The sequence below is a fragment of the Melampsora larici-populina genome (assembly GCF_000204055.1).
Source record: "Melampsora larici-populina 98AG31 unplaced genomic scaffold MELLAscaffold_69, whole genome shotgun sequence".
Classification (NCBI taxonomy): Eukaryota; Fungi; Basidiomycota; class Pucciniomycetes; order Pucciniales; family Melampsoraceae; genus Melampsora; species Melampsora laricis-populina.
The window spans coordinates 337,249-363,591 of record NW_006768833.1 but is presented as its reverse complement, the minus strand read 5'-3'; the positions used below and the strand labels follow the sequence as shown (position 1 = coordinate 363,591).

The 26,343-nt window shown below is 46.4% G+C and overlaps 9 protein-coding genes across 9 annotated transcripts; 1 reads left to right on the top strand and 8 right to left on the bottom strand.

Annotated features, from left to right (window-relative positions):
- Positions 1 to 2,106: 2,106 nt before the first annotated feature.
- Positions 2,107 to 2,928, bottom strand: MELLADRAFT_57860 (uncharacterized protein; the record flags this gene model as incomplete). The annotated part of the gene is made up of 3 exons (XM_007417149.1): positions 2,107 to 2,605; positions 2,700 to 2,725; positions 2,820 to 2,928. One exon carries the CDS (start codon positions 2,356 to 2,358, stop codon positions 2,191 to 2,193), a length of 168 nt encoding a protein of 55 aa, XP_007417211.1.
- A 114-nt stretch (positions 2,929 to 3,042) lies between these two features.
- Positions 3,043 to 3,670, top strand: MELLADRAFT_73394 (uncharacterized protein; the record flags this gene model as incomplete). The annotated part of the gene is made up of 1 exon (XM_007417170.1): positions 3,043 to 3,670. The coding sequence occupies one exon, from the start codon at positions 3,132 to 3,134 to the stop codon at positions 3,441 to 3,443; it is 312 nt and encodes a 103-aa protein (XP_007417232.1).
- Positions 3,671 to 7,342: 3,672 nt separating this feature from the next.
- MELLADRAFT_73392 (uncharacterized protein) lies at positions 7,343 to 9,251 on the bottom strand (the record flags this gene model as incomplete). The annotated part of the gene is made up of 9 exons (XM_007417169.1): positions 7,343 to 7,632; positions 7,697 to 7,761; positions 7,820 to 7,920; positions 7,987 to 8,111; positions 8,190 to 8,556; positions 8,620 to 8,802; positions 8,866 to 8,905; positions 8,983 to 8,999; positions 9,153 to 9,251. The coding sequence occupies 8 exons, from the start codon at positions 8,986 to 8,988 to the stop codon at positions 7,575 to 7,577; spliced, it is 945 nt and encodes a 314-aa protein (XP_007417231.1).
- Positions 9,252 to 10,590: 1,339 nt separating this feature from the next.
- On the bottom strand, positions 10,591 to 13,117 carry MELLADRAFT_73391 (uncharacterized protein; the record flags this gene model as incomplete). Its single annotated transcript, XM_007417168.1, has 13 exons — positions 10,591 to 10,772; positions 10,857 to 10,989; positions 11,102 to 11,304; positions 11,387 to 11,596; positions 11,701 to 11,729; positions 11,836 to 11,859; positions 11,939 to 12,067; positions 12,156 to 12,208; positions 12,284 to 12,321; positions 12,405 to 12,515; positions 12,674 to 12,713; positions 12,841 to 12,899; positions 12,990 to 13,117. 13 exons carry the CDS (start codon positions 13,061 to 13,063, stop codon positions 10,622 to 10,624), a joined length of 1,254 nt encoding a protein of 417 aa, XP_007417230.1.
- Positions 13,118 to 13,783: 666 nt separating this feature from the next.
- Positions 13,784 to 15,652, bottom strand: MELLADRAFT_94329 (uncharacterized protein; the record flags this gene model as incomplete). The annotated part of the gene is made up of 8 exons (XM_007417190.1): positions 13,784 to 14,184; positions 14,281 to 14,377; positions 14,451 to 14,549; positions 14,627 to 14,706; positions 14,786 to 14,918; positions 14,996 to 15,051; positions 15,096 to 15,114; positions 15,182 to 15,652. The coding sequence occupies 8 exons, from the start codon at positions 15,650 to 15,652 to the stop codon at positions 13,784 to 13,786; spliced, it is 1,356 nt and encodes a 451-aa protein (XP_007417252.1).
- Positions 15,653 to 16,773: 1,121 nt separating this feature from the next.
- MELLADRAFT_94328 (uncharacterized protein) lies at positions 16,774 to 18,907 on the bottom strand (the record flags this gene model as incomplete). The annotated part of the gene is made up of 9 exons (XM_007417189.1): positions 16,774 to 16,975; positions 17,049 to 17,359; positions 17,410 to 17,546; positions 17,619 to 17,739; positions 17,804 to 18,115; positions 18,162 to 18,171; positions 18,226 to 18,607; positions 18,662 to 18,778; positions 18,835 to 18,907. The coding sequence occupies 9 exons, from the start codon at positions 18,905 to 18,907 to the stop codon at positions 16,774 to 16,776; spliced, it is 1,665 nt and encodes a 554-aa protein (XP_007417251.1).
- Positions 18,908 to 19,048: 141 nt separating this feature from the next.
- Positions 19,049 to 19,626, bottom strand: MELLADRAFT_112702 (uncharacterized protein; the record flags this gene model as incomplete). Its single annotated transcript, XM_007417208.1, has 3 exons — positions 19,049 to 19,171; positions 19,237 to 19,325; positions 19,431 to 19,626. The coding sequence occupies 3 exons, from the start codon at positions 19,624 to 19,626 to the stop codon at positions 19,049 to 19,051; spliced, it is 408 nt and encodes a 135-aa protein (XP_007417270.1).
- Positions 19,627 to 19,973: 347 nt separating this feature from the next.
- Positions 19,974 to 21,006, bottom strand: MELLADRAFT_94327 (uncharacterized protein; the record flags this gene model as incomplete). The annotated part of the gene is made up of 2 exons (XM_007417188.1): positions 19,974 to 20,197; positions 20,250 to 21,006. The coding sequence occupies 2 exons, from the start codon at positions 21,004 to 21,006 to the stop codon at positions 19,974 to 19,976; spliced, it is 981 nt and encodes a 326-aa protein (XP_007417250.1).
- Positions 21,007 to 22,324: 1,318 nt separating this feature from the next.
- On the bottom strand, positions 22,325 to 25,788 carry MELLADRAFT_112700 (uncharacterized protein; the record flags this gene model as incomplete). Its single annotated transcript, XM_007417207.1, has 4 exons — positions 22,325 to 22,427; positions 22,516 to 22,517; positions 25,149 to 25,687; positions 25,752 to 25,788. The coding sequence occupies 4 exons, from the start codon at positions 25,786 to 25,788 to the stop codon at positions 22,325 to 22,327; spliced, it is 681 nt and encodes a 226-aa protein (XP_007417269.1).
- Positions 25,789 to 26,343: the final 555 nt, after the last annotated feature.

Here is a 26,343-nt window from a genome sequence, read left to right as displayed (position 1 = left end):
GTGGCTCCAGTCGATCGACAGTAGCTCCAGGTGAGGCCAGTTGATTGGCTGGGGCAGTCTGTGGCTCCAGTCGATCGACTGGAGAGATGGACCACCTAAGGCTAGGTGGTCTGTCTATTAAAGTTTGACCATAAGCTGGCGGTGGCCAGATCCAAAGCTGAAGATTTCTTCAGTTGATCGACTGGAAAGATAGACCACCTAAGGCTAGGTGGTCTCTCTATTAAAGTTTGACCATAAGCAGGCAGTGGCCAGGGCGGGAGCTACAGATTTTTTCAGTCGATCGACTGGAGAGATGGACCACCTAAGGCTAGGTAGTCTACCTTTTAAAGTTTGACCATAAGTGTGCGGTGGCCAGGGCCTGTGACCACCCACTCTGCCAGTCTGCAGCTGCAGTCAATCAACTGACGTAATACATCACCCAGCAGGCTAGTGGGTCCATTCCATGATAATATGCTATCAGTAAACTTGTCTTGTGTGGATGTGCAAAGGAGTTATGGTACAGAATCACTTTGGTGTTTAGTTGTTTTGCGTGTATGTGAATTTTGTAGTGTTGAAACTTGATTTTTGAAATTTTTGTGTATCATTTGTGCCAAAGTGCCAACTCAGCGGTCAAATTCAGGGTTGTGGTTTGGAAACCGGTAAGAACTGGCAGAAAGTATGGTTTCATCCCAAATACAGGCGGTTTCAGACCAATATTTGGGTTGAATCTGATGTTTAATCCAGTTTTGTCAATTTCTGACCCGGGGATTCTGAAATTTCACTTTTTGAAATTTGATTTGTCACTTTGACACACCTCGCATTCCGTATAGGGATAAATGAAGAATCAAATCAAACATGCGATCAGGCAAAGAGATTGGTTTGTAAACACAAACACAGTTTCTTACTGTGTTTTTCAAAAACACAGTTGTTTGAAAACAAGGTTTTTGGACAGCTGTTCTTACTAAGGCTTGGACCCGGCCCGCCCGGCCCGAATACACAAAAAATTTGCCGGTGTTGCACAGTGCCGAGGAGATTGACGATTTCGGGCAAATATATTTGCCATTGTGGCCATTGAGAGCATCCACAGTGGTGGGCTCCAAATCGAGCGAATTCAAATTTGGTGGGGCCCCAAATCAATCCGGATGCAGTCGTTCGGACTTCAAAAGTGTAGATTCTATGTGTTTACACACACTTTGAGATTGGTACGCGTGGGCTTACATGTGCGAGGTATGGGATTGAACAAGTGCGGGAATTTGGAGCCCGGCTTTTTGTTGCCAAATATGTAGCCCAAAGCTTGAAATTTGAAGCCGGCTACAAAAAAATTTGGCGATGGGGACTGCCATTGCCCCAAAAAATCAGGGCTCAGTCACCAAATTTGGCGATAGCCCCGATTTGGAGCCCACCACTGTGGATGCTCTAAACACCCTTTCTAGTGCTTTTTGGGTCACTTTGCCAGCTTTCTCAGCATCTTAGATTATGTTTCAGTGCTGCCAATCCCTCAAATCCTTCCATTCCAGCCCTTTTGGCTGGCCCAAGAGCACACCGCTCTGAGGCCCGAGGACAATTTTATGAGGCCGAAAAGCCCGGCCCCGTGCCCGCTCGGGTGGTCCTGGTACCGGGTCCAAGCTTTAGTTCTTACGTCCTGCTTTGTCCTCCCGACGTTCTCATGGACTCCTCCTGCACCGATATCGAGCAGGATCAAAATCGGTGCGCGCGCTGTGGTAACTGCTCGTTTCCACGCTGCCTTTGCTCAAAAAAATTGAACTCGACCTTTTTAAAATTCCCAAGTAACCCAATAGCTGAGGACTCACAGACCCCTGAGTATTTAGATTCAGCTATGATACAGATTGCCATTGTTGTTTGCAGCGCAACTTTCAATCCCCAAAAAGGGAAGCTTCAATCAAGCTGAGGATGGTAAACTTTTCACAGCGTATGTGTACCATATGTGGGAAGCATTTTACCTCAATCGAGGAGTATCATCACAGGTAATCAGCCCCCTCATCAAGTCTATTGGAGACAGTTGCGCACCTATAGTTGCGATGGGAGATATCTTTGGAACGTTCAAAAGGGGTAGAGGTGCATAACACCCAATCAACCTGCTTTGCCTGTCCTCTCAACCCCTTACATAAAGACTTAGAGCCTGGGTGATATGCCAGCTACGATATCGTTTGGCCGCAAGTGTATTGCATCATTCACCCATTCAGTCACCAATTAACTGCGTTCAAATCCCTCCTTTGAAGATATGTCACATAGTTGCTTCCGGCTGATCACAACCTTATGCACATCTGGTTTGGTAGCGGCTGTACCTAGCTGTACACTTTCCCTTTTCGATGATCTTGTCACATTCACCAACCAGCTTCGCTTGACTTGAAGTTGCATGTATCTACATGTAAAGGTGCTTATATATAAATATTGCTCTTCGCTTGCCAGAGGTGACTTCCCCCTCAACGATTCTTGTGAAATAACGCCAACTTCTACTATAGATTCTTTTGTCAATATTTCCTCAATTCTACTCGCTCATTCTATACCACCTTTATTTCAACCATCACTGCTCTTTGCTTCGGCTCTTGATCTACGAACTTCAAGACTTTTAGATTATCTTGAAAGACTCTCTGATCAGAAAGTAGTAAGTGAATGCTAGGCTTCTAATTCTGACATTATGTGGAACGTGGTGATAACACATTCTTACACTTTTGACCACACCGTCACTCTCAACCAAGCCTATCTGAGATCGTCGCCAATCATGGTAAGCATCCGAAACAAAGTCATCGCAGAGCATCTTAAAACTGAGGGTCATCTCATGGAATCTTGCTGATGCTCGTATGTCCACAATCCAACAGTCTACATCCACCAACACTCCAATGAGTTTTCGAAGCAGGTCCATCGAGAATCTACGACTTCGGCTACAATCCAAAACCGGGCAGCGTAAACCTGACACCACAATGCCAACTGAGGATCTTTATCGTCTCGAGCTGGCCGATCCTCGCTCGCCCATCATCCCGGTCAACATTGAAGCTAATAATTCCAAAGTTCCGAATCGTAATCTGCCACCATCTATGAAAGACTTCCCCACCAATTTTACCAGTGTTCGCGGTCCATCAAGTGTGGCATCTCATCAACACACTTCATTACATAACTTTCCCCGTCGCCGCATGCCTACACCACCCCCACCTTACACGGAGGAATGCCATCAACCTCTACTAACTGCTGATGTACGGCCTACTTGCACTACGGATCCCAAGCCTTCCATCTTTTCTCGTCAACGGACTTCCTCAGCTTCCTCATGGGTTAAGAATGTCATCTCTCGATCGTCATCTAGATCTTCTCTTCGCCAACAATATACGGAAATACCGCTTAGCCCCGAAGAAATAGAAGAAGCCGAAAGAATCAAGTTAGAAAAAGCTCGAATTGCTCTTGCTGAATGGAATCGTATCAGCGAAGCACTCAAAGAGGCCGGCTTCTGAGAAGCTTGAAACCCTGTAGAAAATATGGGATGTGACTTGCGCCATTTGTATATAAATGGATTACTCTTTTTTATTGTATTGTTCGATAGATTTATCTCTTTCTTTATTGTATTGTTATCATAGGTTTATCTCTGGTAGTAGTGAAACCGGTTTCTTGTCAACATATAGAAGGCAATGGTTCTTTCACTTGATAAAGCGGAATACATTAAACTGTTGAAGACTCACGTATATCACAGTTCTTTTGCTACGGCGAGTGAACCACAATCAGCATTGCACGCACAGCAAAATGAACTTGCTCATTCGATGAATATATGAAAGGTAAATAATCCTGAGTCGACTCTAGACCTGGATGACCAGACTCACAGTGTGTTTGACAAAGACCTTCATTGTGTATCTCTGGTATAGCTTTGTAGTTTGGGAAGATGACTTCACTTTCAGGAAGATGATCTAGAGTACAGATGGAGCCGGCAGAAATGCCCAAAGCCAGTATGATTTGAAATCATAAAAAGACTTGCGTACTTCTTGTAAATTGTTTTACAAAGAATCCATTATGTGGGCGCACAATACATGCAAAGGCACACAAGAAGGGTAAAAAACCCAAAAGGTTGTCACCATTGGACAGTTGTTTCCATACATGACCTGGAAAAATTTCTTTGTATGTGATTTGGAGTTTGCTGGGGTTTGGAATGAATTATCTGCCTGCATACCCGAAAAATGTGAACATCATGATTGGAGATCCAGAATTTCAAGTCTTACCAGCTACAGGCGATTGGCTCACAGAAAACTCCCAGAGCACTTGACCCGGTACTTTATAGGACTTGAATGAAAACCCATCCTTTTTCTGGCTAGTTAGAGGCAGCGGAACTGACAGACTTGACCACTGGTTTTCTTTTTGTCAAACCCTGACCAGTGAGTTGCAAGGGTGTATAGAGTATGTGAATTAATGAGTTTTCACAAGCTTCTGGGTACATAGCTAAATCTGCAAGTCCTGGTCATAGGTCTTTGATTGACTGATTGGCAGAGTAGTACATGGCAGAAAAAAATTTAAGACCCCTAAACTTTGCACAAAAGTTTAAATTAAACCTGTAATCTTCACAAAAAAGTGGCATTGGGTACTGCAAAGGTGTCTGAACCAGTGGGACAAGGGGTCACCAATTAGGGGGTCATGTCAGCTGGTGGGCGCGAACTCTGGAAAAAGGTAGCGCCCAGGAGCGCCCATACAGGCTCCCGGCGCTACTTTTTTGGCAGGAGGCGCGAGAGGCGCGAGAAAATTAAAAAAATTAAATAAGATGGCTAAAAAGCAGTTTCTATTATGATTCTAATCGGATGGGTTTTCTTTGAACTAAATAACAAGGTCATCTGCGCTCCAATCTTCATCATCAATATCTTCATCTTCATTGATGGTTTGTACTTTAGCTCTATTACTTACAATAGTAGTGAAATTAGAAATGTCGAACAAAGTTTCAATAAAGCCAGAGTAGGCTACCTCTATATCCATTTCTGTATGTGAGTCATGCTGAGCAAAAACTCCATCTTCAAATTCTTGCAATTCATCGACTCCGGAGAAGATACCTGATTCAACCTCATCTTCATAGTTAACAATGCTGAGATCCTTGACAGCTGGATCCACAGCTTCCTCGGCTTTGATCTGGAGCTCGAGCTGTGATATCATTTTAAGATTTGTTACAGTCATCCGACTACGATTCTTGGTTTTTGTTGCACCCATCATGCTGAATACACTTTCAACACCTGCTGCGTGCGCCACCAGCTCAAGTACTCGGATGGCGAAGGCTTTGAGGATAGTTGTATTTGGAGTCGAGCGAATCGCTAGCCAGTAGTTCATGGCTACAGAAACCGTAGTAGTTGGTTGAAACAACCCTTCGCCGCTGAAGTATTGTATTATTTGATTCTTAAGACTGAGTGCTTCAGATTTCTTGTAGCTCCATGTCTTGGCGATTGAAAGTATCAACTTGATCATGGCATCTATTGGATATGCACGTGAGACAGCGACTTGAGAATAAGAGGGATTGAGAAAGAATCCAGCGATGTAAATTGGCTCGTTGAATATCTTTGCTTGCTCGTTCAAGACCTTGAGACAATGAGATTTGTAAAGAAGGAATCGTGGATAGCTCGATAAGTCAATCTTCAGTAGCTGATTGTAGACTGTGATGATCTCTTTCCAAATGTTGCCTACTGAGGTATTCGCTTGCTCTAATCTACTGAGAGCATCAATCACCGGTCGGATTAATTTTACTAGGATCGAGTTTGAAGTGAAGTGATCTCGATTCTCGATAATGACTTGTACATTCTTATTGATTGTTGGAGTCGAGATTGAGTTGTCTTTCAATAATGAAAGACACATTTGAAAACCTCGTTCGTGGCTTTCGACCGATAATGCAACCTTTGACATCGAATGCCATCGAGACTCGCAGAAGGTTTGGAGTCCGTGTGTTATGCCTTCTTTCATACGCCACTTGAATAGCTTCTGGCTCCAGAAGTGAGATGAGCTGAAGAAGTTGACAATGGTTCGGTCGTTGTTTGCGGTGTCCTTCATGTCCGGGTGGTCAAGACACTTCTTGACGATGAGATTAAACACGTGTAAACAACACGCTAATGGGATGACATGAGGATACTCTTCTCTAACGAGTCTCTGTAAAACCAATTGGTGATGAACAAAAAACTCTCAGCCTTCTAAGCATCACAAGAAAAGAAGAAATGAGGAAGACAAAAAAGAAATATATCAAGTACTTACTCGTAACTTGACCATTGAACTGGGTGAATCAGTGACAATAGCTCCTATCTGCTCCCAGGTGACATCTTGCCCGTGTAAAGCAGTTTTCAAAGCAGCCAGGATGTTGTCTGAAGTATGTCGGATCTCATCCAAGTCTAGAACATCAATAAGCTTCTTGATTCGGGTACCACGTAAAAGAAGGACAGCATAGACACTGTTTCGGGAGCAGTCAGTCCATCCGTCTAATGAAATAGTCATATTGCTATTCTGCTTAAGTTCCGCTTTTGACGCAACTGCATAACGAGCATGAAGTTGTGGAAGAACTTTGTCCATCATAACGTATCGTGAGGCTGGAGTGAATGGAGCAATTGAGAGTTTCTGTTGAAATTCGAGAAATGATTTGTTATGGAGAAATCGAAAAGGAATATGGCCAGTAATGAGTGCTTTGAGTAGATCTTCATAAATTTTCATATTTTCTTCTGGTTTACGGATACTGAAATGATGGAGATTTGAAAAATCATGATCAAGTTTTGGTCGTTTTAAAATGGAAACAGGTGCGGGTGTTGATCCAGTTGATTCTTCTGGTGTCGTATTCAGTGGTTGTAGTGCAACTTCAAGATTGACTTGTTGGTAATTAGATCTTTCGTGTATTGAAATGGATTTACACAATTGAGTCATATGGTGATATAATTTTGGTGGCTTCCCATCCATTTCTAACTTGCAGAATTTACACTTTGCACGGCGTCGTCCGTGGTGGCGAATGCTGAAAGCTTTGAATCCAGTCCATTTGTTACCGCTACCTGAAGGAGGCTCAATCCACGTTGCTTTAGGTGACATAATTGATAGGTGAATGAATAAAGGTGCCAACCCCAGCGCTGATAGAGTGGGAACTCCTTGAAGGTGGGCGTGAGAAAGGGTGGAAACCTCCTTTTCTCACCTACTTAGGTTTGAGGGCGCTCCCACCCCTTTTTTCAAAAAAAAACCCGCGCCCGGGAGCGCCGCTCCCAGGCGCTGCTCAGGGCGCCAAAATCGCGCCGCGCCCACCACCTGACTTGTGAGAGTGTTTTTGGGTACTTGAGCATTAAGGGCGGATGAATATCTAAGGATTTGCAATGCTGTGAGGAATCCGATTTGAGCCACCTCGGACGATGTGTTCACTGTCCCTGTTCTCGGTCTGACACTTGACTTCATGGCAAGCAGGTAAAACATAAGATAAATCAAGTCATCGGAACAACGCATGATGAACCTGAACGATCCCAACATGTAAAATGAGGTGCGAAACATGTTCAGTGTGAAGAACAAAAGTTGCAGGATTTTTAGGCACATGGAGATGGACATTTCTATAACAAATTCTTTGTAGTAATCATTAATTTCCAGATTTAAAACCGGAGTACCATCATCTAACCAGATCCACCCTTGTAAACCTTTCCGAACATAAGCTCCTGGAGCTTGTCGTACCTGTGATGAAGTCGACATGTGAGAATGGCGGTCATTGTAATCATATGAGACATGAAATACGTACATGGACAAGACACCGGCACCGGCAACACCTCGGAGAATGTTGGCACCTGCACCCTTGAACAAGTACTGAAAATGCAAAAATGTCAGATCCCGAATGACAGATATGGAAAGGTAATTCACTAACCGAAACACCCTCGGTCTTGACGATCTGGGCACCGCAGTCGAACATGCCCTTGTAGTGAACCTTCTCTCCAGAGGTCATCATCATACGTCGTCGGATAGTGTCTACGCTCAGGCAAGAGCATCAGTAAGGATTCTGCGGCCATGAAGTAAGCGATCGGACAAACTCACCAAGTGGGTAAGAGGCAATACCGGAACCAGTAGTGACACCCCAACCGAGAAGGAAGGAGGCCAAGAAACTACCGTCAAGGGATCCAGTAAGGACAACAGGTTTGAGCGAGTCGTACATTCCGAAGCTATGAAAAGATGGAAAGTTAGCCAAACAAATGTTGAACAGCGGTCTTGGCCGGATAATAATCGAGTAGAAGACGCACTAAAGACCACGGTAGACAACGATACCGACAACGGAGGGAACGAAACCACGGTAAAGACCAGCAACACCATCGGTGGCTAAAGTCTTCTTGTAGACATCGAGCAGACCGTTGAATTGACGTTCACCTCCACCCTTGGCAGATTTGTTGTCGTTGGCTAATCGAGTACGAGCATAGTCGAGGGAGTATACAAATAACAAAGACGAGGCACCGGCAGCACCACCAGAGGCCAAGTTTCCGAACATCCATAAACCGTAACCGTCTTTGTCCTTCTTGTAACCGAAAAGTGATTTGAAGTAATCCTTGAATGCAAAGTTCAAGGCCTGTGTAGGGAAGTATCGGATGACGTTGGCGGTGTTTCCTCGCCAGACTGATAGGATCGATCGTCAGCTAGGAGATCAAAACATGTTTCCAAAAGAATGATGCGGCTCACGGGATACGACACCCTCGTCAGCGTAGGTACGCTTGAAGCAATCGACAATACCGGCGTAAGGTTTATCAAGACGACCGGTCTTGAGCATCTCACCCTGATTCTGTACCAAAAGCTTGACACGCTCGATGGGTGCAGCAGCAGTCTTGGCGACAGCGGCAGAGACACCACCCATCATGAAATCGGCTGCAAAAATGGAAAAATGAGTAAATTGATGATTGGAGGCAATAAACCGAATGTAGAACTGACTGAAGAAATCTTGGGCACTCTTGCCCTTTTTAGTAGGCGCCTATCAGAGTCAATAACCGCATCGATCAGTATGGAAGTAGAAGTTGGAAAGAATCGCAAGAGAAGAACACGACTCACCGACATGGTAACCTAGGCTATTAAGCAAAAGACACAAAGCACCGGATCAGAATGATAGATCAAATCGGAAAGTCAGTGATCGGATCAGAACGGATGAGATTGTAAAGCTGATAGGAAGTGATCGAGCTGAAGAGGATGTGTGAGTGTGAGAGAAAGGAAATAGGTCGCACTTATATGAGTTAATATGAAAAAGGGAAACTCGAGGTTGAGATGATTTGGAAAGGCGAGCGAGCCAGCGGTCAACAAGGGGTGAAGAGAAGTTGGGGTTCAAGAGGAAGAATTTGTTCCAGCTTAAGAATTGATGGGTGTAGCCCTACCCCTCCTACGCACGGCTACGCACGGACCAGGCTTGCCCGGTGGTCTCCGTTGTGGTATCACGTGACTTGATCGAGATTACATGATCGATTTCCTGTATCTCACTTCAATAGGTTTCGATCAAACTTCAATCCTGATTCCTATCTAAAACCATACACAGCGGATCAGCCCGGACAGTAGCATTCCCGACGTTACTTTTGAACCACCAGATTGCATGATAAGCCTCTAGAATCATGTGCGTTCGGAGCTGGTCTTCTCTGTTTAAGATTGTTGAATGAAATCAAGAAGTAGATATACGTCTGGTTGCACTCAAGAAGACCCATCAAATTGTACAAGCATTCGCAGCCGGAACATGTCACCAGCAGGCCACGACACTAGCTGTGTCGTGACTCGTATGATGTATCCTTTCTACTTGCTTGTACATATTTGATTTACTGTCCGAGAGTTGCAGAAAAGTTTCATAGATTTACTCGCGAAGGTGAAGCGGATAGACATCTCCCACATCGGTCACGGTTCTCACCATCATGTGGAGATAAAACTGGCATGGTTCCAAGGAATTATCATTTGAAGAAGACATCATAAGTACCTCCGTATTCATCATTGATGAACATTTGGTAAACATTATTTGAATGATCACAGCAAAATGTATATACAGGTACAGCAAAGATCATTCAACACACAGAGGTACACGGTTTTGCTGTAATTATTCGAAGTTTTTTTTGAAGGGCCGTCAATGATGAACACGGCTGTACGTCACTCAGTCCAAGATTGTGAGGCGAATTTGAGTCCTGCAGGAAATTGTGCATGATTATATAGGTGACAATTCAACCTGGAAAGATATGTACATACAAATGATGAAAGCCTCAAGATGATGCATGGCCAAGATTCTCTGGGGAAGCAAGACTCTACATAAAACTTTCCACTTCAAACTTCCTCCTGCCTCGCCGAAACCCAAGTAACAAAGATCAAATCAACCTAAGAAGTTGCAATGATCGGAAATTCTTCAAGGGTTTCTACTCAACAGCACCAATTATGCAGAATTGTTGTTGAATTTGTAACAGGGTTATCAGGACTGTATGTCAAAGCACACTATGTATAGGTGATTAGCTTTGGGTGTAAACATGATCAATGATCATGATGGATGTAATGAAGTCACAGAGCAGGTGCCGCCCGAGCAATTAGAAAACACACCAGATTAACTCGCTTCCAAAGCCTAACAAGGGACTAGACCTCTCACTGAGGAGTCAGGTTGAGTCTCTGCGCTTATGTTGTGTCTCACCTACCAACAATCCGATCAATAAACAAGAATTTATTTTCATTGCTTTCATTTCTTTCGAATCGTCAAACAGTTAATCTGAAGTGCTTCACAAAACCTCTCAATGGTCTTAGTAGTACTAAACCAATAACCTACAAAACACAAAAATACCGATAAACGTAGGTAGATCAGTTCTCCAAAAGGTGTTAATACCGTGGGCCTAAAAATCGTTGAAGATCAACAGATCAAGGAGACTATTAGAATACAAAACACTAGACTCAAAAGGTGCGATGATTGAGCTCACAGGCCTAATGTCGGTAAATTGACTAATATGGAGCCCATGATCAACGGTAGCATCATCATCGACCAATAGGGGAATGCCCCTTTGGTTAGATGTGCCAATATAGTCCTCGTTGACATCCTGCCAAAAATGAGACCTGTGTAATGAGAATGGAAGCACTGCGTGAGGACATGGCAAATCATAGATAATGATTCAAGAGAAGATATAATAGTGGTAATCGTTAGGTGCAACGAGTGAGAATAACGCACATAACATCAAACTCCACTCCATGAGTTTTTTATTTTCGAGTAAATGAGAAGCAGGAGAAGTGATCCAGGCGACTGAGGCACCGGTATAAACCAGTAGCGGCAGAATACGGAGCAGAGGTTGACCAATCAAGCCAAGTCTAGCCTGTTCGGATTTCAGGTTAGGTTGTCGGGCTTCCGCTACAATTTTCCAAACGTTATAGAAGCTGATAAGTGCATTAACAAATAAATGATGCCTTAATGTCAATGTCATGATCATGGTGAGATGTTGTCTATAAAAGTGATTACCAAAAAGGAGCATGTCCAATAACCAGCGCGGTGAGCACAAAGAACACAAACAGGTCCAGAAACTTCAATTCATGTCCAAATCCAGCAAAAAAATCGGTGACAGGGGCAGGCAAATCAAACTTGGTTTTGACTGCGGAGTGCCAAATTTGGTTCCCATTGAATCCGGAGTTTAGTAAGATCGCCATGGCAATCAGAAGCCCCTCAGTCGGGCTGGCGCAGACAAAAGATTCGATCGGGTTGAGAGGTTTGTGATGGAATTAAGAGCACCCAATCTCGCTAGAATCTTAAGTGATATAAGCAACGCATGAACTGACCCATTGATAAATCCCAGATACAATACACCCTGTTTTTTTGAAAATGAAGGCAAGTATAGAGGCCGAATGAGCGTCTGCATAACGATGGTTTGATCCAAGCATGCTCAATACTCAAGCATATCCACTCTGACATACAGTATGATATTCCTCCCAAGTACTCTAAGAAACAAGAATTTGTATCAGTCCAAACGGCGTGAGAATGCTAGAGCAGAGAGAGATTTGAAAACCGTCGACTCACGAGGTACATTGGCCAGCAAGCAACTACCACAATAAACACCGAATAGAAGGATTGCCCAGTTCCTATGGCCGCGCATTGTATCAATCCACCCAAGACACAGTTGAGTGAGTCGATCCCATGGTCGAACAACTGATGGAACAGAACAGGATTTAAGCTGATATTAACTAACTATATTCCTGTGAGTATACCCGATAAAAAGTGGCGGAGGACCACATACTTCTCCTAAAGGCGAGGATGTGCCAGTTTTGCGCGCCTGTTTACCGTCAACATCTGTGTAGAGGAATTTTCTAATTTCAGCGCTTGAACTTACTTCCTACAGTGAATCTTTCAGTCAGCAGCACTGACTATCTAAGGTCTGATACGAGAAAAGTCCGATTGCAAAGCTATCAAGTCAAATGGAAAAGCGGTTGGCTTCAAATGCTGTGAAGGAATGAATGGAAGAAACGCTGAGATACAGAAAACGTACGAAAAGTAAACCCATCGAGGCGCTTCGGATTCTAGGTCGGGCATGTAGATCGCTACCGTCGCTATATTTATCAAAATAAAAAATAGCCCGATGAGGGTGATCATGTTCGGCCTATTATAAAGGATATAAGAGCACAAAGGTCAGTCAGGTTATAACGTGCGCTTGAAGCCCGCAGACAAGCCCCCGATCCTAGCCCCTTCTGGCCAGACCTCGATTCCAGGCAAGGCTTGTGCAAGGCTTGTTGCCGGAGATATACCCATGTCACTTACGCGACCCATCGTGGCATCCATTCAGCGACCCAGTTCCACCCTGTCCCTCGTCATACGTCGGTGAATGGGTTTGCAGTCAAAAGAACCCAAGACTCGAACCGTCAACTTCTTCCGCCACTACGTCGATGATTTCGAGACATGATGTCTGTGTGGTGAACGCGACGTACAGTGTCTCAAAATGTACTTCGTTGTCGGTGACAGATCAACTGCGCTATATCGATAGTCCCTGCAAAGGAAAATCATTGAGGCTATGTATCAGAATCGATTGCCGGATGACAAGCAATCACGATATTTATCGGTGGGATAATCTACCTACCTGAGCCTTGCAAGGTGGGTATCATCAACATAGTCTTCGATCCGTACACATTCGCTGAAGTCTATGATCGGCATCACCGGCACAATTCAAAAGACGGAGTTGGTCTTTGAACTTTGAAGGTCTTGACGCTCCCGATTGTTGAACTTGGATGGCTATCTAGAAACCTCCAAACTTGCCAAATACCATGTCTCCCTGCCGCAGACGAGTACCGAACGAGCCATCGACCCAGCGTCCCCACATCAGCATTACCCGCGGCCCTTATCAAATGTGGACGGGGTCTCATCAACTGGGCAGTCTCGGCGAGAAACATTCAGCCAAGCCTCATTCGTGTTGCTTGTCTTGTGTCCGTACGTCTTGGAAATAACTTCATAATAAACAACACATAATCTTCATATTGAAAAATTCCCATTGCGAGAGGAAAGGATGGTTTATATGTGGAGAAACGTGAAGAGAGACATTAGGTGATGGACAGAGTATACAAAGCAGGTAGTCATAAATCAACAATCAAGAAAAAGTGCGCAAGAATGAATGCCGTTCACGTGGGGAAAGTCTTTGACCTTCTATATGAAGAAGCTGCTGAACGTACATTTGGAAGGAGAGATGAAATGCACATCTTTGAGCCTATACACTAAATCATTGAGTGGGATGATACAATATTCCAGTTAACGAGGATCAGGGGGAGTACATATGAACACAAAGCACGCGATGAAAATTATGTAGCTTGACATGAGCCATTTGGAAACAGAGACAGTATCAGTCATGGGGTTTCCATCACTTGACTTCTGTTATGCTGGTCAACGATTTATCAAGATGCCGTGTCCTGTGAAAGCTTCGTGATGACGGGGATCGTGTGTATATGCTCTCTCATATGATAAGGGTGAATGTGGCTGGACTTCACGCATCCCATAGCCGATATTTGAAGCCATGCTATTTGATGTGATCATGTCAGCTATGTTGCGCCCGTCTTCGACCCTGCTTTGACTACCCCTAAACTGTATTGAAGCATGTTGCAAACCAGGCCCATTTTCAATAGACTGCACTAATTCTTCAACAAGGCGTGAGGTATCTGTGGGTGGCTCGCGCGTGATTCGAGATGAGTTTCGGGTGAAATTGGCAGTCTTTTGTTGTGAATGGGCTCTAATGCCCAACGTCTCTTCATGCTCGCCTTTGGCGTAATCGATGTATGCTGGAGCACCTGGCAAGTTGATAGAGAGCAGGGTTTGCACGTTGAGCTCAAAGACCTAGTATGGAGCTTTATAAGAACACAATAGTAGAAGCAAAATTGATTTACAATACAATGTTGCACCTGTACCAGATTGAGCAATGAATTTCTTGATATCTGTTTGAGTGTCGCATTTTTCGACCGCGTCTCGGACGAGATGACATTGCTGAAAGTGCCTCGAATAAGCGCCAATCAGAATTTGGGAGAGATTTTGAACATCTGAGCGGAAGTCACGCAACTGCATCCTCCAAAAGGCTGACAGCAGAAAGGCTATCGGTATATGTACATATTGATGATTGAATGAAGTCGATTCGATCTTCCTCCAGGTCTTGAATCAACTATGCAATATCACAGGGAAAACAAGTTAGAATTTTAGCCCAATAATGAATCCCCCCTTAGGGTGATGGGTACTCACATCGCAAAAAGTTTTCCATTGCAACGTCCATTCCTGGGAAGTCTCTTCCAGGTTGTTGGTAAGGACACGATATTGTTTTTCTTCAAATGTGACAAGCACTTAAGATGATATTCTGACGCCTCGAGAATATCGGAGGACAGATAGATAGACGATACATACCTGTCGATGAAATGCTCGCACTAGCTTTATCAAACTTGACCCCAATGCGGTCCTTCTCCCTTCCTTCCACAAGATGAAGTTGTGCTCCATACCCGTTCACCGCGATGGAATCCACCTCAAATTTGCTTCGAGCCTACATGGTTTAGGCCAAATATCAGGGATATGTATTACTGATCTCTAGACATTGCGAAAGCAAGCGAACGTCCTGACCTTTTCTTGTAGCTGCTGTAATTCTATAAGCTTTTTATGCAGTTTTTCGATCAAGGCTTGCGACTATTGAAGGTAATAACAGAGACATGAAAAACATTACGTGAGATCACAGTACTTGACTTTCGCAGCATTGTGCGTGCCAAATTACACGATAATAGAATTCTTCGGTGGCAGTGTACGGCTTACATTTTTGCGAGCCCCATCGCGCTTCGCGATGAACTTAGCGGCGCTTAACTCCAATTCCTTTTTGAAACTTCTACTTAATTCTGAATGTGAATGAGCTGATCGGGCGGTAACTTCACGAATACACTCGAGACTGTGGTTGATGCCACCGTATTCGAGTCCAATCGCGCGAAATAAGTTGACTTTGCTGAGCCGGGCGAGTTGTTTTGAATAGTCAGCTTCGATGGCAGCGCGTTGCTTGTACCAATTCTTCAGTTCTGTCAGCACCCTATCCGACGTTTTGACCCGATGTAAGATTTTTTCATATCCTGCTTCGCCCCAAAAGGAGTTGCAATATTCATCTGAAAGATGAGCGTGAGGGACGTGTGCATGTTGATCACCGCTTGTGCTATAGCTATCATTGCGCCTTCTTCTAGACCTGCGGGGGCGGGAACGCCGGTTGGGAATTTGGAAGAGATCACGAAAGCGGAGCATTTAGGGATTGACGAGTTTGAACGCAAAGATGTTGCCTGGAGTATTTTTACTCTGGACTCTGGAATATGTACATGGTTAAGCCAGGGTTTGGAAGACAAATGTCCAATTCTTGATAGATCACAGCATGCCGGCCAAGTGAGATGAAGGTGAGATTATCATGCAACCAAAGGCCAGGAGTAACTTTCGCGTGGTCTACGTAAAGTATGCTTTCAAACGCGCGATTCATGCATAACTCTGCTATAGAATCCGTTCTGAGATAGGGGGGTGGCAGACCCGTCAGACATGCGATGACGCAGTGGCTCTTGACAGAAGCCGCTGCTGCTCCGATAGCACCTGATACTACGGTCTACCTGATAGCACAGGATAGCACCCAAGAATAAACTTAACAAAGTCCCAAAGGAGAAGGACGTTCAGTTAGCGTGCATCTGTATTAGATACAGCGTGAGATGAGTTGAGCTCACCAAAGTAAGTGCCAGGATGGATTGAAACCTCCACCGCGATACGCTCACTTAGCCTCAAAACTTATGTAAGCACATATGCCATATGCCGAAACGCTCTGGTTCATCATCCCACAATGCCATCTCTTACAATCAAAATTCAAGAATGAAATGGGTTCATACACCACGGGTAGGCTTGGACGGCCGATGGGCGGCCTGGGCAGGCCGCCCATCAGGCGTCCACCACTGCAGGGAGATGGGCCGCCCTTGGGTAGCCTCCACGCGGACGGACTATAGGCCGCCTCGTGGTTCCGTCTGCAGACTGCCCAAAGGCAGACAAACCCCCGCCAACATACCGCCCTGATGTAGCCTGAGGGCTGTGACCCGGGCTCAAAAAGCCCTGACGTGGCGTGCCAAGGGGCCATACACAGACGCCCCGGGGCCCATCCCACGGCCGGGTTACACACGGTTGAGAAGCGAACCCGCGGGGCTTCAAAAGCAAACGGGCCATTTCGAGAGGGACCGACGAGTAATGGATGTGCTAGTATTAATTGCCTGGTTCATTTCATTGGGTCATTGCTCTAATTGCTCTAATGAACTACCAAAACAACAACAGCAATATAATATGATAAGAATAAGATAAGCTTTTCATAGACCACGTGTTAACCATGAGACGTGGCAACATCAAACGTCATCAGTGTCCTCCATTTCCTCGCCCAAAACTTCACTTTGCTCCTCCTGCTCCTCCTCCATAGGACCTGCAGCCACTCTGTTCAAAACAACCTCATCAGTGGATAATTCCAGTACATACCCGCTGGAGATTGCACTCCAACTTCTTTTACCGTCGAATATCTCGCGGTCATTTTGATATATATAGTCATAAAATCTGTGGCAAAAGCAATCAACATCAGCCCAATCATGCTATTTAGCACCCGTACAAGCGGACGTCAAGTACTTACAATGACGAAAAGTCAGGATGTTCTTGATCCATTTGGCGCAGGTGGTCCAGCTGTGCGTCCACTTCACACCAAATATTAGTGTTTGATGGAGTCTTACGCAGGCGGGCAGCCTCCCTTTGAAGATATGTGAGTCGACTGCGTGCTGGTCCGGCCGCCGCTGCCCATGCAGTCTTCGGATCCACTGATTCGTTGATGATGCCGCATTTGATGGCCACTCGATACCACAAAGCCTGTAAAGTAGGAACCGCTACGACCTTCACGGTTCTGCTCTTCTGACTTTGGATGTTTGTTAAGAGCTGGGAAGGCCAGAGCTGACCTCAGCCTCTATATCAAATTACAATACGTATGCAGGACGACTCACCAACAGGTGCAACTTCTCGCGTGAGTGCTTACAGGCTTCCTTGATTGCCGTACAGTAATTTCGTATACCCTTGGCGTCGTTAACCCCGCGGATTTTGCCTGGAAGGTGTTGAGCTAACCAGGGGGCATCTTGCTTCGCTACCCGCAGCTGGGTAATCAAAACGAAACCCAGGAATCAGCACGCTGAGAAGAGCCAATGAGATGATTGACTCGCCCTGATGGTATTGAAAAGCGACCTTGGAAGGTAGTTCTTTGCACCGTCCTCAATCGCGGTGTAGGCCTGCAGATTGGCCTCAGGTAACAATTCGACTGACAAGGCGGTGACAAGGGCCTATTGCATGGTGCGTAATAGCATATCAGTTCACTGGTTAACGCTGATTGTGTCGACGACTCACTCTCAGTTCCTTTGAAAGTACCCATTTCTTTCTTTTAGGAGGTTCGCCGTTGGATGCATTGCGAGCAGGAACCGCAGGAGGAGCGTCACTTTGGCGTACCGCCAAGCCGTCCGTTTGTATGGCCTTGGTGAGATCTCGCAGGTTTTCGGAAAGAAGATTGATCTTGGTGGAGAGATCATCGTGAACGGCTCGAAGCTGGTCTTCAAAGGTATGTACCAGGGATTCCACCTTGTCAGCAGTTTGGGTTATGTAGTACTGCGCCCTGGCAGAATCAGCTGATCGCGCCAAATGTCGATGGTTTTCACCCACGATCTGTCAAATGTTAAAAGATATATATGTTAAAAGAACTTCAACCAACCTCAGCCTCGCTCAGGCGTGGTTAGCAATGCAAAATTCTGACCTCAGACAGATCACGCGCATACTGCCGATGCTTGTCATCGAATGATTCCGTCAATTCCGCCAGGAAATCAGCTTCCTGGCGAGTTAGGTCTCGGCTGAGCTGGGCAGGGACCCCAGAGGCCAACTGGCTTTCGGGACGCGAGTCATGGGCAAGTGAGCTCTGCTGAGACGTCAATGCTGAACCCCCGGCAGGTGCTTGAGTAGGTGATCGAGAACGCTGCCGCTTCTTCGACGGGCCACGAGTGGGGCTGACATGGTCAGCCAAACTTTTGGCAGCCAAAGTGGTCTTAGCTTTGACCTTTGGGCGAGGTCGAGTTCCAACGGAAGCCAGGGTTTCCCGGCTGGCACTGCCGATTAAACTGCGTGGGTTACCAGTGCAAGGGCCATCTGGAACACACAATTGTCCTGATCAGTACACTGGCCTCGCACACATAAGGGCTCCGAAAGGCCGATTCTTACTCTGAGGTGAGACCAAATCCGCGTGGTTGTTCAGCCCCCGTAGGTACGTCGACATGGCCGGCGTTTGATGATCTCCAGGCGCATGGGACCCACCCGGCTGTGGGTTCAGCAGATTACCTATTCGGATGGAAGGCATTAGGATGCTATTGGAACGTTGGGCGAGGAAGGCTCACCGAACGGTTGTGACTGAGTAGGTGCCATACTTGGTGTGTAAGATGGACTCGTCGTGCCCCAAAGGCCCATCATGTGGCCGTTAGGGATCTTTGACCTAATCCACTCTGAGACGAGTTTAGGGTCGTGGTAAATGGGACTTTATTCTTTCTTCTTGCAATACCTTGGACTTCGCACTTTGGACTTCAACTTTCATTCCAGTCCATCTTGACATCATCAAAAGAACTCCAACAGTCGCTCACAAAGGCTTTCGGCAATGACAAATTCTACCCCAGTGACTCCCAAAACGTGAGTCTGCTTATCATACAGCGTGGCAACCATCTGGCCCCTCTGACTTGTCTGTTCAGATGTGTCGAGGACCCCCTTGGTTCAGCTTGGCCCCTCGCGGAAAGTGTGCAACCAACTTTAGGTTCGCCGTTGGCCAACTCGACGAGTGGACCCAATGGCCAAGCAAGTACTCCTGACTTGGGTTGGTCGGCCATCCCCACCATTCCTTGAAATAGTAGGTCCAGCGGCGACCGCAGCAATTTAATGGCCTCGGAGGGTCAGACGGGTGAGTGTCTGACCATTCCTCAGGTGTTTCACTGCTGTCACTGACCCCGCTTCGAACGTGCACACTGATAGATGATTACCAAACGCAAGGACCTCTTCGCCCTCGCATTACCTACGCCGAGGTTGCCCGGTTCATAGGCAGACATACTCTTAGGCACTTTCTGACTTATGCGGACTTGTCGGTGCAAACTAAAAACCGAGTACTCAGGATTTGTAGTTTGCAAGAGATCCACAGTTTCCATATATTTTTGTTTCCTGATCTCATCTCGCCTCAGCAAATGAGCCTTTGGGGAATACCGTATGGTGTCGCTGCCGAAATCATGTTACGCGCGGAAGGATATTACCACCATCTTGTACATTGCGAAAGGATGAGTTCGGCAGAGCTATAATTACAATTGCATAGGTGTAAATCTTTTTACCTACTTCATATGGGCCTGCTTCGTTCAATGAAAGATATATCCAAGGTGGTTATTATAGGAAATTGCCCAAAAGATGTGTGTGAGCAGCGTGAAATACAAACAAACGTACGGGGGTATATTGTTTGCGCAATTGATTGGCTTCCAGGTCGAAGCCAATCCAACATCGCGACTTATCTCCAAAACATGTCGTTGGGAGTTCTTGATGGCCACATGTTGTTATAAATCGGCAGAGATTTGAGTTCAGCCAATGATGATAACCGATCACCGGGTGATTTGTTCAGCAACTCCGTAATGAGTTCACACATATCGTCCGTCAAGAATTTTGGCAGTCTGACATTGGCGTTCAGAACCGGGTTGCCTTTGCAACTCGGATGCAAACCTGCGTGAGCGAACCCTGGTGAGCGCTTTCTTATGGACAGACAGTCATCCCGTAGAAAATCACTGACTTTCATGGAATGGCTTGAGATACGTTATCATGTAATAGACCAGAATTCCTAGGGACCACCAGTCCACCGAGGTACCATAGCGGCCACCTTCAATCATCTCTGGCGCTCGGTCTATGGAATCCATCCCGTGTTCACCATGCGCAGTTCCCTCGGCATTGAGCAAGCACATGGAGTCAAAATCATACAGTTTGATGGTGTAATCTTCGGAACATAAGACTCTGAAATCATCGAGATTGCGGAGGACCGCCCCCTTCGAGTGAATGTGGTCTAAAGCCGCGGCGATTTGTAACGTATAATGCGCGGTTTCGTCTTCGGACAAGTTCCTCTGAGTGAGAAGGTCCCCTAGAGTTGGTGTGTCTTGATCATATGCAAACACTAAGTTCAGGGAGTTCGAAACTTGGTAATGCCCGAGGAAAGCCACAAGGCGAGGATGTTGAAGCTGTTCCACGATGCCCAGCGTAGCTTTGACGGTTGGAAAGTGGCTGGTACCCTCGCAATTCCATTTGTATTGACACTTGATAGCCACGATATGGCCATCGGCCTTCCTTTGCGCCTGGTGAATGGTGCAATTATAACCAAACATAACGCTGATGAGACGGCGAAAGTCATTCTCCGCCAAAGTGTCGTTAGGGAAGACGTCCCATCCGTCTGCCTTGCTGTTAAGATCAGGGGTGTCTGCCGTGATAAGTTTGGGTTCTTTCGTGTCAGGCTCGCTTGACGCATCCCGGTCGCACTCTGGCGTTGTGCGTTTAGGCATGATTGGATAGGAAAGCGCGTGATGAGTGATGGACTATTCACCTTGCATATGAACAGACGGCGAATAGAGATTTATCGGGCTCCCATATCATCAAAGGGCAACTTGATATCAAGGTTATCACACGCAACCAATATCATGGTTCATACACTGCGGCGATAAGTGACGTATTGCTGATACATCACTTATCTTGTGCGCCGATATTGAAGTGATCATTTGGCGGTGTGAGCGAATTTTGGTTGGATTACTACAACCAAATAAGTTTGGTGACCTTTGGCAGCGTTTACCAAAAGTCGTCAAACCAATTCCATCATTTCCAGAATCCCTTAGTTCTTTGATTCTTTGGCAGGTCTTCGACTAACCCGCGAGGGAACAAGTCAATACCCATGCCCATTATAACCATGGCCTGGGTACAAAGAGGCCCTGGGAACATCTGGTAAGTTCCAAAGGTTTTAGACGCCCACATCGCACAATTTTGCAATACTTTTGCACTTAGTACACCTCATAGTACGCTAATACAAAACCACATAGTACGCTATTACAAAGGTTTATAGAGCATGAAACTTATTTCCGACATCCTACCACCCAAACCATTTCCGCACACTCCTTGCATATTAAAACCAACAGGAAGCACCGCAGGTCAGGTTCCTAGAGCCACTTTCAAGGTGATTCCGGTTCCGCCGCTTTGCCTTTCTTTTTGCGAACGGGGCGCGGTGTGGCCTTCCACTTCGTGATGCCAGTTGAGATGTATTCGTTCCATTGTCCAGGCAAGATGTTAGTTACATGTAGATCAGATAATTTTCGATGTAATTCCGCTGAGTAGTGGGCCGCGTAATTCAGAATGTATGAGTTGTGAGGCGTGTGTTTGATCGTCGGGACTGATATCTTTGACTCTTTACATTCCACCTTCTTGGTTTGGGTTAACGTGACTGAGCATTGGCCACCGGAGCAATTGTGCTGCATATTGACCAAACATTCCACTTGCTGACGGGCCCAAAGAAGCGGCGGTTAATGATGCCGACTGGAAGAGAGCCATGGTATCAAAGGGATAGCTTACCTTGATATCACATGGAAATATGTTGTTTGAGATCACAAATTCCCGCATGCCGTAGAACGGGACGATTCGCCCCTTGTTGCATTTGGCGAGTACCAGAATTGATTTCGAGGATGCCTCATTGACGGGCTTCCAGATTGACACCACCTGGCCGATTATTCCATCTCGATTCACCTGGTCAGAGCAAGATGGCCACGCCGACTGAGAATTCCACCTCTAGGCCACGCAAGCGAAAGACATACCACCACAAAGTCATCCTTTTCAATCTTATGGCGTGATGGTAAAGTGACGTGATCCAATTCTTGCAACCGCACTTCCAACCCCAATTGTCTTAGACAATTGGGCAGATCCCCCTGGGTCGACTTTGCTCCTGTGGCCAAAAAACAATTGACAAGATCACGATTGAGGGATGTGATCAGAGGGTAGCAAGTATGACAGCCTGCGATGCGTAGACTCACCGCTGTCCATGTGCAATCAAATGTTATCAACACCCATGTTCAGGCCCAATGCCTGAGCCAACTCGGGTATTCGAGTGAAAAGGGATTGCACATTGCCTCCCGCTACGACGCGCGCCTGTAGTTCATGATCAAAAAAAGACGTGCCTGAAAGCAAGATGCGGAGCATCAACGCCGTGAGGAAAGTGGTTGCAATGTCGTGACCAGGGGCTTGCTTGTTTGAATGTATGGAGGCGTCGCGTGTTTTTCCGTTAAAGGATTCGAATTTCTCGGTGGCCACCAGCGCAGGCGGACCAAACCTTCGGATAGAGTATTTGAGATGTATCAGCATATGAAACTTGGGCTTGTTAACCCACTGAGCCGTGATTTTGATCAGTTGATGCAGGAACACGTCCACAGCGGTATCCAGCTCCTTCAGATAGGTGTCCACGTCGGAGATCTCAGTTTGAAAGACGTAGGAGCCCAAGGCGCACAGTGCCGTCCACAGATGTCGCACCTCTTCGGTCACATGCTCGTAGATGACAAACGGGACTGTTTGTAGGACATTCCGGAACTCCTTACCTACCAGGCTTTGAAAGAACTGGATTAAGGTTGTCGGCTGGATGGGAGGTATATTGAGCCCTTTCGATTTGAAAGAGCGCCAGCGCGCCGACATCTTCGCGTGCTTTTGGGCCCCAGCTTTGCCAGGTTTGATGCTCTTAATCGTGTCGCGGTACGGATACTTCACCACGCCCAGGAGAACCACGTAAAGGATCTCAACCGGCGTGTCAAGATGCCCGTTGAAACCTGGGGGGAAGGGACCACATCAGCAGTAGTTTCAAACGTGAAAACGTTCAAAAACTTACCAGCCAGCCTCAGCATTGGGTTGAAGAGTCTATCACCCCATTCGTGTTCGAGGTTGGCGCAAAGGACGTCTACCTGAGGCGCGGTTAGATTGTCTTGAGCTGTCTGAACTAGAGTTATAAAGTAATCATTCAGCGTATCTCGCAGTCCATATTGGCGTGCCAAGTTGTCCACCGCTTTCTTGCTGTTACACCTTTGAGCTGTTCGCCAAATTTCGCGAGTACGTGCACGGGTGACATTCCAATCCCGAAGGGCTAATCCGGCCTGTCAAACTAGGATGGTCAACTTTCACGTTTTTGAACGTGAAATAACGTGAATATGGAAGCTCACTCACCTTTTCGCCATGTTGGTCCAGACCCAAAAAATCCCGCACAAATCCTTTGGATTGTTTTTCCACCTGACAATCCACTTTGAGGTCACAGAGGCGGCACGGAGTTAGCGTGTTTGCCGGGTTGGTGGTGTTGCATATCTCCGCATGCATCGGAGAGTCTCCAAGGTGGCAAAGGACGACAGCCATTGCGCAGACGTCTTCGCCAAGAGAGTGATCGAATGCTGTAAAACCTTGGAGGCCCAAATCACTTTTGGGGAGAGTCAATAATGATCTACTCCGGGTGAGTAGAGCAGGCCAGATCCCTTACTTGATATTGTCTACGACCTGGTCGAACAATTCAAGGGCCGAAGCACAATTGGTCGTGGCCAGGAAATGAGTGTTATACTCTTGGTTTGACCAATTGGGTGGCAAACCAGAGAGGGTGAAATAGATACTCATGTGCTTGTTGTATTTTTTCGACACGTTTCCTGAAGTATCGTCGGAGTATAAAGTGAGGGGTACATGTCGTATTATTTTGCCATTTGCTTTGATCCTCCAAGGATTGACCATCGGCACCGTTTCGATTCCCCCGGGCGTATGCTCTAGAAAAGCAAGATTTTAGCAAGTGTCGAAGTTGGCCAGTCTGACTGTGATCACTCACGATACATATGATTGCCACATTGTTCCCCCAGGTGTTCAGTGTTGTCCAATCTGACTTCTTCTAATAATCTCCAGAAAGTGTTGACGTTGATACTTAAAAGGTCAGATAAATTGAAAGCTGGTTCATCTTCAATGAAGATGTTGAACCCTGACCGAAACTGTTGAGCTGGTTCGACAACAGCCCGGAGACACTTCGCCATGATGTCTTCTCCCTGCTTATAAAAGAAAATCGGCACGACCAATTGACCTGACACCACCTGGACCGGCTCGTATATGTAATAGTGGATGCTTTTAGAAACCACCATTTGCACCCTAAGTTCTGGTGGGTAGAGCTCTCGCCATTTTTGGGACTGGGATAGACGGTTGATGGGCGTGTTAAGAGGAAGTTCCGGGAGGAAGACGAGATTTTGGCTGACGATAGGATTAGCTAGCTCCTAGAATGGCAATCACATTTGATATTAGTCCTGGTGTGTAATGGAAGAACCATCGACGTCTTAATGAAAGAACAATCAACGTCTTACGCTTTGTATGATAGTCTTCACCTTCAGACCGAACAGAGGGTGACCTGCAGGGCTTTCTCTTGCGGTGATTTCGAGTCCCATTTTCTTCTTTAGTCGGTTGCTTAACCCACGCAAGGATCCCCAGGCAGGCAAGTTCACATCACATATTTGTAATATTGACCGGATTCGCTGGTATTGGAGGCGGGATAGAAGGCTTCGCGTTGAACCAATGATTAGCAAGGCAATTATTTGCTGTGTAATGATAGGAAGAAACAGGTGTCAAGACCAAGCTGATGTGATTGCGAAAGGGAAAGTTGGCTCACCTCTTTGGACTTGAAAGGGTACCACCCATTTGTATCAGGCCCGTCATTATCGTCGAAGGCGTCGTCTAGGTCCATTTCGTTGGGTAACATGTCCTCATCGTCATCTTCAGGGCTTACCCCAACGTGCTCCATGGCTTCCAACGCTTGGCGGAGCTGAAGGACATCCAGAGCGTGGTCAGAGTCTCCAGTGCTGGAAGCATCATCGTCCAATCGGCCGTTGGGGTCCAGGTTCCGTAAATAAGAGAGCGGAGTGAGGGGTGATTCAGGTGATTCAGCCGGGGGGGTGTCAGATCGATGTTGTGTGTATTGAGCCAAGTCCAGCAAGTCCAGGGTGGTAGTTTCTCTCGGGGTATCCTCTTGTGTTGCTCGGATGGCCTGGAGCATCACTTCATCGGCCGCCTCACGGTCAAGCAAACATTGAACAGATTGTTGATGTGCAGGCGTGCGAAGGTGACTTCGGTAATCGCTGAGGGTCCGGCTATTGCATGCTGAACATCGAAGTTGTGGGTTTGCTGGGTCATCGGAATGCGAAATTATATCTTGGTATAACGGTGGTTAGGAAAATCAAATACATTGTTGAGTGAGTTGTGCAAAATAACTCACATTCTGGTATCGACAGTTGGCTCGGGGGTTTGGCCATCGAGACGTGTGGGTGTGTACTGATTGGCTTGGACTTGATGGAGTGGTATGATAACGTTGAGTTGCGGTGATGTGTTGAAAACGTGTGATGCGTTGAAAGGCGTCCAAGTAAGTGCTTGGGCGGTCTAAACCTGGATGGCGTCCGTCTCCTGGTTGTTCGTGATTGCCGTCAGGCGGCCTGAGTTTGGGCAATCTGGAGGCGGTGTATGGCGAGAAGGAGACCACTGTGGGCGGCCAACATATGACCTATGGGGTGTTGGTATTAGGGCCGCCTAAAATTGACATGGATCGTCGGGGTCCCGCCTACTTATGGCCCGAGGGCGGAACCTTGGCCTTTTTAAGACCCCGAAGGTCTTGGGGCGTTTTTCTGGCACCAAACCTACCCGTGGTGTAGACTCACAATTCATTATCAACCTGTAGACAAGTGGGTTCATGATGTGCGAGTTCAATATCGGGAGATTACTCTGAGCGAGATGGATTTACCGAGGATGCCGCTGATGATGATTTGAAGTTTGGTGAGGCGGCAGGCCATCATCGAAGAATGCAAGAAATTGAT